General features: G+C 33.8%; 1 protein-coding gene across 1 annotated transcript in view; it reads right to left on the bottom strand.

The window, feature by feature from the left end:
- Positions 1 to 9,362: 9,362 nt before the first annotated feature.
- LOC149787370 (adenine phosphoribosyltransferase-like) overlaps positions 9,363 to 12,266 on the bottom strand; it is a 39,642-nt gene continuing 36,738 nt past the window's right edge. The window contains exons 3-4 of the mRNA XM_089977952.1: positions 11,927 to 12,005; positions 9,363 to 10,557 (exon numbers count right to left, since the gene is read on the bottom strand). Coding sequence (XP_089834078.1) covers positions 10,421 to 10,557; positions 11,927 to 12,005 — 216 coding nt within the window. The 3' untranslated portion in view covers positions 9,363 to 10,420. The remainder of the gene's footprint in view (positions 10,558 to 11,926; positions 12,006 to 12,266) is intronic.

Here is a 12,266-nt window from a genome sequence, read left to right on the forward strand (position 1 = left end):
AGCTATTAAAATAGGGAAAATGAATTTTGCCAGACTAGACAATACCAGCTTCTGAAAGTGCAATGAATGAATTACCAAATATATAAAATGTAAAAAAAGTTACCGGCTCTTTTTTATGCAATTTACCTCTGAAGTTCAGGAAGTGAAAATGACCAAGTAGAGCTAGCACTTTTTTGAAAGGTGCACATTTGAAGTAAGGCCAAGCTGTATACTCTATAACCCATAGTACACCCATCAATCATACACCAAAATAAAGGGAATTAAAGGTTCTTTGCATTATACCTAAGATATACAAGGTCTTTATAACCAGTATAACCAGTGAGGAAAGCCGGGGACATTCTTTTTCTTTAAAATCCTAACCCTATGCAAAATGCGAAACTGTATAGTGCCACCTTAAAGAAAATATAAAAATGTTTTCAATTATTTTTTTTTACTTTCATATAATTATGCATGATGTTCTGAATAAAATGGTACATTCATATTGATGTTAAGCATGAAAATAAGCTAATTATGATCATTTTTCTCTTGCTTACATAATTTGCCATGAGGTATGTTTGTGTGAGTAGTGACCTTAATTATGGGGAAATTAGAAGTCTTAGAATATAGGAATAGAGTCAACTTAAATTTAAAACTGTTGCAATAAGTGACAGAAATATATGGTGAAAGTGTTTCTTTTCATTTATTTGCAATGAAATAAAAAAATAAATGAAGAGAAAGTGAATTCGCTTCTTCCATATTAAACAATAGGCAAATATTTTACACTTTGACCTTTGACCTTTATGAACCTGATGAGTTACCTCCCTTTTCTAATTGTAAAAATCATTGTTGATATCTCAGAAATAATTCTGGCTAGTTTCATGTTCCTGTCATTCAGCATAACATTGGTTGCTATGTTTACAAAATGTAATGTGCTTTCTTAAAATAGCTCACTTTTATCATGGGGGGGGGAGGCTGGACTTGTTAGAGACTCTGACACTCATAAATACTGTTCTGTGTGGGAAAAGGCAGGATAATTATTCAAAAGGATTGTTTTGATGCTTGCAACTTAAATGTTTCAGCCATATAAACATAATTAAATCATATAAAAATAATACCTATATCTTCTTTATGGTGGCGCTCACCAGATAATATGTACTTTTGAGAGAGTGACATATGTAAGGTGAAGTAGTTTGCATTTAAAACATGCACAGTGGAGAGAATGTTGGCATACCTCTATGCTACATTAATTTAATGTGGATGATATTTCTTTTGGATATTGTACTTTTGGAAATTTTACATGATTTAAACACACTGCTAACTAAAATGACTGCTCCCTTGTGTTAAAAAATCAGTCTGAATTAGTCTAAAGTACACTATACATAGCAGCTATTAAAATAGGGAAAATGAATTTTGCCAGACTAGACAATACCAGCTTCTGAAAGTGCAATGAATGAATTACCAAGTATATAAAATGTAAAAAAAAGTTATTGGCTCTTTTTTATGCAATTTACCTCTGAAGTTCAGGAAGTGAAAATGACCATGTAGAGCTAGCACTTTTTTGAAAGGTGCACATTTGAAGTAAGGCCAAGCTGTATACTCTATAACCCATAGTACACCCATCAATCATACACCAAAATAAAGGGAATTAAAGGTTCTTTGCATTATACCTAAGATATACAAGGTCTTTTTTAAATAGCCAGTATAACCAGTGAGGAAAGCCGGGGACATTCTTTTTCTTTAAAATCCTAACCCTATGCAAAATGCAAAACTGTATAGCGCCACCAAAATACTTTTTTGTTGTCTAGTTGGTCCTAAATCTGACATTCAATATGGCCACCATGGTATCCATCTTGAAAATTTCATATCCAAAATTTAATTTAAAAATGAAAAACAACAGGCAAAATTGAACTCTGACTGTTGCAACCAGATTACAATAGATTTCATTCACAGGTCATAGTATTAGATATCACATTAAATAAGCTGCTTATTATTTTTCACACTATTTGTTAGCACCTATGGGACACAGACTAGAAAGTATGATTCAGTAATGGCTACCCTTAGTGCACTGTTCCCAAATTGTGGTTTGTTCCTATTTACAGTAAATAACTTCCAGCAAATTAATTAAGTAATTATTCAGAGAGTGCATATCGATCGAAAATAATATTGTTGAGTATGACTTGCAAGGTTTTTCTCACAGAAATAAAATTAGGTTCTCCAACTGTGGTACACTTCTAGTAAATGAAGTGGGAGGGGAGAAAATTAGTAAAAAATCTTATTCGGACTAACCATCCTAATTTTCTCTTCACTTGAAATGGGTAACATGCATTTTATATTTCTTGGGTCTAATAGATCATGTGGCAACTAAATGCTCCAAACCTTTTTCCATTTCTTGGGCAAATAAATTAAAATTTTGATTCCACTCCACAGTTTCAATATACGTATGAAGTTGCTTCACCAAGTTACATACAAAAGTCACTCAAATAAGTGAAACTAAGTTAATCAGTGGTCTTGGTTATTGCTAGTCCGTCAAAACTTGCTATGAAACCTTACAGACACATTCACCCCAAGGTATAGTTGCTTCAAAATGAAAATGGTGCCCCTTGGACATTTTATATTACAGCAATTGTGGCCATCAAGGGCTGATAATTTTTGTTTCACCCAATTGTCCCAAATTGTAATCACTTGCCAATATTTGATGAGATGTGTGCGCTTAAATCCATAGAAATAATAAATGAAATAATGTATGACGTTATTTATTTATTTATTAAAAGAATTTGCGTTTTTCAAATTATTGGCAGATACTACAAATTTGGCTACTTCAGGTATATATGCTCAACCTGCTGGATTTGAAAAACTTGTATGTGCACGTCTGTCACAGGACCAGCACTGAGGCAAGAGTTGATAGCTGTGTCTGGGATGAAGTCCTCAAGTTCTGATTCATTTCCTGAAATGTTTTTTAGAATTTGTAAGTCTCTTGGTTTCATGAATTCCTTAATGAAGTCTTGACTTGAACTAAATTCTTGTTCACAATAAGCAGTGGATGGGCTTATAATAAACATGATTTTGAACAGTTTGCATATCAGACTTAGAGAAGGTAGACTGTTTACTAAGAATGTTCCAAGAATTTCAGCTGGTGGGACCTGTGACTACTTGAAAGCGCTCGTCTTCGCTTTGAATTCTAATTACTACTGATGAATGGCAGGAAGGTCTTCCTTTTTTAAAATAAATTCAAGACAATTGAGAAAAACATGTCTTCAATCTAACATATCTCCACAGCTGCCCTCTCATAAGGAAAGTGCATGTAGTCACTCGCAAATACACTGGTTAAATTTCCAACCTGTGTCAGTTTGGGATATTATTTACAATAACTAAAAAACATCATTCCTTCTAGGTCAGTTAATTCAAGCCAGAGATAACAATCAACCTGATGAAAATGTCTCTGTTAGATATGTCATATTTGACATTTATTGCTGCCACAGATTCAGGCTTTTGTCTCATTGGAGTTGACAGTCAACATGATGAAAATGTCTCTGTTAGATATGTCATATTTGACACTTATTGCTGCCACAGATTCAGGCTTTTGTCTCACTGGAGTGGACAATCAACCTGATGAAAATATCTCTGTTAGAGATGTCATATTTGACATTTATTGCTGCCACAGATTCAGGCTTTTGTCTCAGAGTTGAAATAGTTTCCTCATACACAGTAGCAATCCCTTCACTTTCACATGAATTTTCCTTTTCCAAAACTTTTTATTACCATCCTTGTGAAAATAATTTAGCGAACTCATTTTATTCACAGAGTAAATATCAGTTTGCTTGACAACTACTTCAGAAATTATCTTAACATATACTTTGTCACTTAAATACAGAGATAGCCCCTTAATTAGCACAACTGTTTCGCTTTAAATGTAATACTGCACATCAATTAGCTCAATACATTACTGCACATGGAAATTATCCCTCTGTCTATTCAGTTAGAACTTCAAGATCATTATTGTCACTTAATCAGTTCATATAGGGAACCAACAATAAAGTCAGTGAAGTTCCTTTCATTAATTACAAATTCTAACTGGATTAAAATCAAGAGTCAGTCATATGTGCCAATATGGTTCGAGTAAACACAATACATCAAAGCGATTTAAAACACTGCTTATTAATTATACTTTGTTTTGTTTGGCATGTTTTGATTTGGTAGTTTAGCCCAAAATGCAGTCAAGCAGTAATAGAAAATGATGTTATATGAACTGGTCGGGATGTAAATGTATATATGGAAGGGGTTGAATCAAGTGTTCAGTATGCACTGAGGGAATGAATGGCCAGATATTGGTAGATAAAGTTATTAAAGCGTAAAAATACAAGCATGACCAACTTTTTAAAATAGGAAAAAAGCACTGGACATGTAAAGTTATACTTACTTTGAAAATGAGTAGTTTGGAATGTCAGGCTATGGGATTTGATCAACCCTGCCATCAAATCTTGTTCCTGCTACTCATGAAGGAATTCTCATACTGATGTAGGATCTTCACTGAGACATTTATAGCTAGCTGGTCCTAAATAAAAATGGTGCCCTCCAAAATGGCTGCCGTGGTGGCAATCTAGACAATCTTGCCACTATTATTCCTGAATGGATGGCCATATTTACAAAATGGATGGTCATATTTACACAATGGATGGCCAAATTTACACAATGGATGGTCATACTTACACAATGGATGGCCAAATTTACACAATGGATGGTCATATTTACACAAGGTTTTCTTTTATAAGAAAAAGATTTATGATGATATCTCGATGGTCCTGAATAGAAATGGTGTCACTCAGAAATTAAGCTGCCATGTTGGTTAGACTGAAAATCATTTAGGACAAAGATTCATGGCATTCCTCCCAGTAGATTTAAAGTAGTGTGTGTGTTTTGGATTTTTAATGTAGCATTTTAAAAAATTCAGTCATATCGATACAATTTCTGCAGTGTAGCAGTTTACAATGATGTCTAGTGCTGGGTCATCATGCCACAGGCATGTAACATCAAGTCCCACCCAGTCACATTATCCTGACGGCAGGCCAACCAGTCCTAACACTGACCTCTTATTAATGAGCACCAATTGAGGCAGCTGCTAGTGCCATTTTTTAAGTCTTTGGCATGACTCAGCCAGGGTTCACACCACAACCTCAGGCATCCGAGGTGGACACTCTAACCATTGGGGCCACCAAAGCGGTCTGATTAGAAGTAGTAATTACAAAGTTGTGCATATATTTAATTTTATTTAACAGCTACTGGATGAAAGGTCATTGCCTCAGCTTTTCTGTTTTATGGCCAGTAGAGTTAAAAATAACAACACATTAAAAATTGCAACAAGTTCTATGTAACAATATTCGTGACAGTTTATGAGAATATTTTTTCCGACAATAGAGCATTAGTCATATTTGATAAATTTAGTCAATTACCCTTTCTAAGTCTATTTAGCTCAAAATTCAGTTCCTTCAGAGCATTAGTCATGAAGATATCTGAATAAGTCTGTTCTCAACACAATGCCTTCATATTGAACCTTTCCAAGCTCATATAGGTCACTGATTTACGTTTTTCTTGCCATGACATTTCCTTTGAAGCGCACCTGTATGGTCTTGATATGTAACTGGTTAAAAGTTAAATAAAATATTTTCATTGGTTCAAAAGTTAAATACCTGACAAGAATACAAGTCATAATTACAATTTTGTTTGCTTTGACATTCATCTTGAAGCAGGGGTATAGCTGTGATATGCAACACTCATCTATACATTAGATAAAAACTGCTAAATTTCATTAAAATATCTCTAGTGATTTGAAGGTTATTCCAAAGATACCAATCACTGAATTACTTTTTAACTTGTCATGACCTTGACCTTTAGGCAGGTCACCTGGCTATATGTGAGACACAGTCTGGTCATGATATTAACATGGGCAAAGTTTCATGAAAATCTCAAATCATTGTAAAATTATGGGCTACACGATGCTGTAACATACTATACCAGATTTTTTAAAAAAATGGGCATATCAAAATAAAGTTCCATTAAAAAATTGCTATAACATGTTCATGGTATTTCATATTTGAGATTTTGTTCCTGATGCCAATTAAAATGAAGCAAATAAAACTGCTATTCTCCGAGAAAATCATGTTCCTTGCATGGTCATAACAATCATGATTTTTCATGTTCCTTGCATGGCCATAACGATCATGATTTTTCATGTTCCTTGAATGGTCATAATGATCATATTTCATGTTCCTTGAATGGTCATAACAATCATGATTTTTCATGTTCCTTGAATGGTCATAATGATCATGATATTTCATGTTTCTTGCATGGTCATAACGATCATGGTTTGTCATGTTCCTTGCATGGTCATAATGATCATGATTTTTCATGTTCCTTGCATGGTCATAACAATCATGATTTTTCATGTTCCTTGCTTGGCCATAACGATCATGATTTTTCATGTTCCTTGAATGGTCATAATGATCATATTTCATGTTCCTTGAATGGTCATAACAATCATGATTTTTCATGTTCCTTGAATGGTCATAATGATCATGATATTTCATGTTTCTTGCATGGTCATAACGATCATGATTTTTCATGTTCCTAACAATCATGATTTTTCATGTTCCTTGCATGGTCATAACGATCATGGTTTGTCATGTTCCTTGCATGGTCATAATGATCATGATTTTTCATGTTCCTTGCATGGTCAAAACAATCACGATTTTTCATGTTCCTTGAATGGTCATAATGATCATGATATTTCATGTTTCTTGCATGGTCATAACGATAATGATTTTTCATGTTCCTTGCATGATTATAATGATCATGATTTTTCATGTTCTTTGCATGGTCATAATGATGATTTTTCATGTTCCTTGCATGGTCATAACGATCACGATTTTTCATGTTCCTTGCATGGTCATAACAATCATGGTTTTTCATGTTCCTTGCATGGTCATAACGATCATGGTTTTTCATGTTCCTTGCATGGTCATAACAATCATGGTTTTTCATGTTCCTTGCATGGTCATAACGATCATGGTTTTTCATGTTCCTTGCATGGTCATAACGATCATGGTTTGTCATGTTCCTTGCATGGTCATAATGATCATGATTTTTCATGTTCCTTGCATGGTCATAACAATCATGATTTTTCATGTTCCTTGAATGGTCATAATGATCATGATATTTCATGTTTCTTGCATGGCCATAACGATCATGGTTTGTCATGTTTCTTGCATGGTCATAACGATCATGGTTTTCCATGTTCCTTGCATGGTCATAACGATCATGATTTTTCATGTTCCTTGTATGGTCATAACGATCACGATTTTTCATGTTCCTTGCATGGTCATAACGATCATGGTTTTTCATGTTCCTTGCATGGTCATAACGATCATGGTTTTTCATGTTCCTTGCATGGTCATAACAATCATGGTTTTTCATGTTCCTTGCATGGTCATAACGATCATGGTTTTTCATGTTCCTTGCATGGTCATAATGATCATGATTTTTCATGTTCAATGAATGTTCATATTAACCATGGTTTTTAAAATATAATCAAATTTTTCTCATTTGAAAGAAGAAGGCCAGGGCTTGCAGGTCAACAATTAAAGCAATGTAGTAAAAATTTATGATCTTGACTCCCAAGGTCAAAAGGTTCAAAGATATGTTGCAGAATTAATTGTCTTAACTTCATAATGATTCATGAAAAGTAAGAACAAAATCTACTGAAGGGTTTAGGAAATATATAAGTAAAATTTTTTAAAAAAGCTGAACCAAAACTGTAGCACAAATTTCGAGGAATGTTAATTCTATCACCAAGAACAAAGGGGCAAGAACACATGAAGTAGGATGAATTCTCTTTGTCTGAAATGATTAATGCCAAGTATCTAATAGAAAATGAAAGTATTTTAAACATTACTGAAACAAATATTTTATGACTGGGAACATGACACCAAGGTAAAAGGGGCAAGGAAGAATCTTGTCCAATGAACTGTCCAAGTTTCATAATTATTCATGCCTGATTATGATGACGCGCTATCAAGGGGTTTCAGAAATACACCACTCCCTTATAATGTGGGGTCAGGCGTGGATCCTTTTTTTAAACCAGAAAATACCAAAAAATGTATCCCTGTTTGTTGAAGAAAATCACAATCAAAATTGGTAAAGGAAACTTTGATATATCACTCGTTTTATTGTAAAAACAGTTGATAGGACCTGGAAATTATACTTAACATTATGAAATATCAAATTTTAATATGAAGTCAAGTAATTTGTTACATTTTTCTTTCCAAACAACATTCTTAGTCACCATAATTAATGAAACTCAAGGAAATTTTGATCAATGAAAATGTCACTTATGCCTAGTGGAGGCAGTACTTTAATAAATAAATACCAACAAAGTAATTTTTTTATCAAGTGAAATTTGTGTTCTAGTTCTATCTTTTAGTTCCTTTTAAGTGTAGTCATCATAAATGCAATGTGTCCTCTTGTAATTAAACATAAAATTTATCTAATGTAACAGCTATACCTGCGAGCGTTTCACTGAGAACCCATAATAATTAGGTGCCAACCATGTTTTGATACCTGACTAGTGGAAGCATTTGTTGTATTGTTGCACTGAATTAAAGGCTAGCCTCATTTGTATTGTCAATTAATTACGTCTTTTGAATCCAAAAATGGAGATGGAATAAAAAAAGTTAGAAATCATGCAGATCCTACATGCTTAAGATTTAGCGGCCTTGGTCATATGTTGGGATAATTCACTTAAGTTGATCAATCGAACACTGTTATAAATGTTACTGTGTATGTTATCTAATTATACTACCAAAAAATAACCTACTCAATCATAGCTGTGATCAAAGATAGAAAGGCAAACAAGCAAAATGAATATTTCATAAAATAAAGATCTCTGTATCACAGATACGGACCATTGTTGGGGAAAACGAGTTTCAGAGCATTCTTGAATTGGCACTTGGAGATGTCCTCAAGGATGATAAGAAGTTTCACTACTACTTCACGGTATCAATATGAAACTAATCGAACAGTACAAAATTGAGTTTCAACGTAAATGAATGTCTCACGATATAAATGTCGCATGTTTTTGAAATAAAAAGAAATCTTGTTTGGTAGTGTATCAACAGTTAGTCTAATTCCTGCTTCGCAGACTCCCTGTTTCAGACAATACTATCATACCTCTCTGGGAACCAGACTAATCAACCAAACAGCAGTGACATAATTCTCAAATGTTTTGCAAACATGTGGAGGTTGTTGAAACAAGTTGGAAAAATGTTACGGTCAATCAGATGTTGGACATTTTGAAAATAAATTTAATTTATACAGAATAACAAACAACTTCATCAGAATAAAGCACTTTATTGACAATTATTCCCAACATGATTATAAAACAAAGATTTCATCATTAAACAGCCCAGTTCCCACCCAACCCCCAACCACCACTGTTTTCTGGATGTCTAGTGTATTATTTTGGGGAGGTCCCTCGGTAACTTGTGCCCTCGCTTATAATGGGGTCCAGGTTTTTGGACCCCATTGTGCGTGAATTATCAATGGAGAGGTGTATATGCTTTTACTAACAGTAGCAGTGGAAAAGAGCCTTCTGTGTTTCACTTCAGACTAATGTGCCTTCAGTGTGTCAAACTAATGTGCCTGCTGTGTCACACAACACAAAGGTGGACTTGATGTTAGTATCAAACACCATTTCTTTTTAAAATTATTCTTTTTGTACATTTTATGGGTAACAATACTGTGAAATCTATTTTGTGGTAGCAACTAAATATCACAATTCAAATAATAAACTTAAGATTACCTCATACACTTGCAACTGAAATTAACATTGAAAATTGTCATTATCACATGACAGAAATCTTTTTCTATTTATTTTTAACCATATTTACATACTTATAACTCCAGTCCAACTTTAAAAAACACAGACCCTGATCTGTCATTGCATAATGCATCAGCACATGCTGTTTGTTCTACAGATTATTCCCAACAAACTGCATAGACCCAAAGCAGTTGGCATGTGTACAGCAGTTGGTATCAGTTGGCACATGTACAGCAGTAGATCCAGATCTGTACATTTTACAATTGGATCAGACTTGTGATTTTGGTGGGGGTTTTTTATTTAATAAAAAAGAACATTTCTTAAAGCTGACATCTGTAATAGAGAGGGTTTTCTAATGTAATGTGTAATTAGCTTGATAAAGTTTACACAAGTCCCTAGCTTTGACAAAATGACAAATAATCCCAATTATTTAATGTGGCATAAGCAATCTGAAATGATTTCCTGAAGAAAACTCAACTTTCCAAATCATGTTCAAAATCAAAACTGCCCACTTCATTCATAGCTTCTCTTGACATCTGACCCCTAACCTGTGAAACTGACTTAATTTAAAAGTTAATACTGTACAAAGGCGTGACAGGGGTATTTGAGCCTTTTCCTTCCTTGTAAGTCAGTCAATTCAATCACTACTATACAACACAACACATTGGCCTGGGCCACTTCTGCCAAATCACAGGCTGCCTTCATTGTTCCTGAAAATAAGGTAAAGTAGGGCTTCAAAAATGTTATATTGATTGTAAATTACATTAAAAAGGTTCACTTGTGCCAAGTATATTGGTAAAATGTTAAATATGTAAGTGCATATAGTTCTGTATACATTATAACCAGACCTGTACATCCAGCCTTCTGTACACTTTGTAACCAGACCTGTATATGCAGGATTTTGAATATATTTGTATCCAGACCTGTAAATAGAGTATTCTGGATATATTAATAACCAGACCTATACATACAGCATTCTGGATATATTTGTATCCAGGCCTGTAAATAGAGTATTCTGGATATATTAATAACCAGACCTATACATTACAGCATTCTGGATATAGTAATAACCAGACCTAGCATTCTGGATATATTTGTATCCAGACCTGTAAATACAGCATTCTGGATATATTAATAACCAGACCTATACATACAGCATTCTGTATATATTTGTATCCAGACCTGTAAATAGAGTATTCTGGATATATTAATAACCAGACCTATATATTACAGCATTCTGGATATATTTGTATCCAGACCTGTACATACAGCATTCTGGATATATTTGTATCCAGACCTGTAAATACAGCATTCTGGATATATTAATAACCAGACCTGTATATTACAGCATTCTGGATATATTTGTATCCAGACCTGTAAATAGAGTATTCTGGATATATTAATAACCAGACCTATATATTACAGCATTCTGGATATAGTAATAACCAGACCTATACATACAGCATTCTGGATATATTTGTATCCAGACCTGTATATTACAGCATTCTGGATATATTTGTATCCAGACCTGTAAATAGAGCATTCTGGATATATTCATAACCAGACCTATACATACAGCATTCTGGATATATTAATATCCAGACCTATACATACAGCATTCTGGATATATTAATATCCAGACCTGTATATTACAGCATTCTGGATATATTTGTATCCAGACCTGTACATACAGCATTCTGGATATATTTTTATCCAGACCTGTACATACAGCATTCTGGATATATTTGTATCTAGACCTGTACATACAGCATTCTGGATATATTTGTATCCAGACCTGTATATTACAGCATTCTGGATACATTTGTATCCAGACCTGTATATTACAGCATTCTGGATATATCTGTCAAATTCTCATATCCAGCTTCTCATTATCTTTGGAAGTAAACAGATCAGATTCAAATGTTGGCTTGGTCAATGCAGCAATATGACCATATATGTTACTGGGTAGTAAAAGCAGATGGCTGCTGTTACAATTTGTGAAGGTAGAATGTTTCTATACCAGCTGCTCATGAAAATCTGCATTTTTCTTGAAGTAGATTTCAATGAAGTTTGCATTACCTCCAGTAGCAAGAAGGTCATCAAGGATTACCACTTTCTGCCCTGGCTTCACCGACTCTTTCTGCATCTCACACTTATCCTGTATGGAATAAACATAGATACATTGTCAAATAAAAAAATACTAGTAAGGAACCAACCATTTATTTGTGGCGAGGGGTTAGCTGGAATCATCTTTCATATCAAAATTCTTTTTCTTCTTTTACCTATGTTTTTTTTAAAAAAATAATATAATGGTTGCATTAGGTGCTTTCTTACTACAAATTGGAGAAAGAATATTTCTTAAATAAATTTTAGGTCTGGAAATTTTATTTCTTAAAAAAAACCATCTCAATTAATTGGC

The sequence above is a fragment of the Sinohyriopsis cumingii genome, chromosome 12 (assembly GCF_028554795.1).
Source record: "Sinohyriopsis cumingii isolate HCF-2022 chromosome 12, ASM2855479v2, whole genome shotgun sequence".
Taxonomy (NCBI): Eukaryota; Metazoa; Mollusca; class Bivalvia; order Unionida; family Unionidae; genus Sinohyriopsis; species Sinohyriopsis cumingii.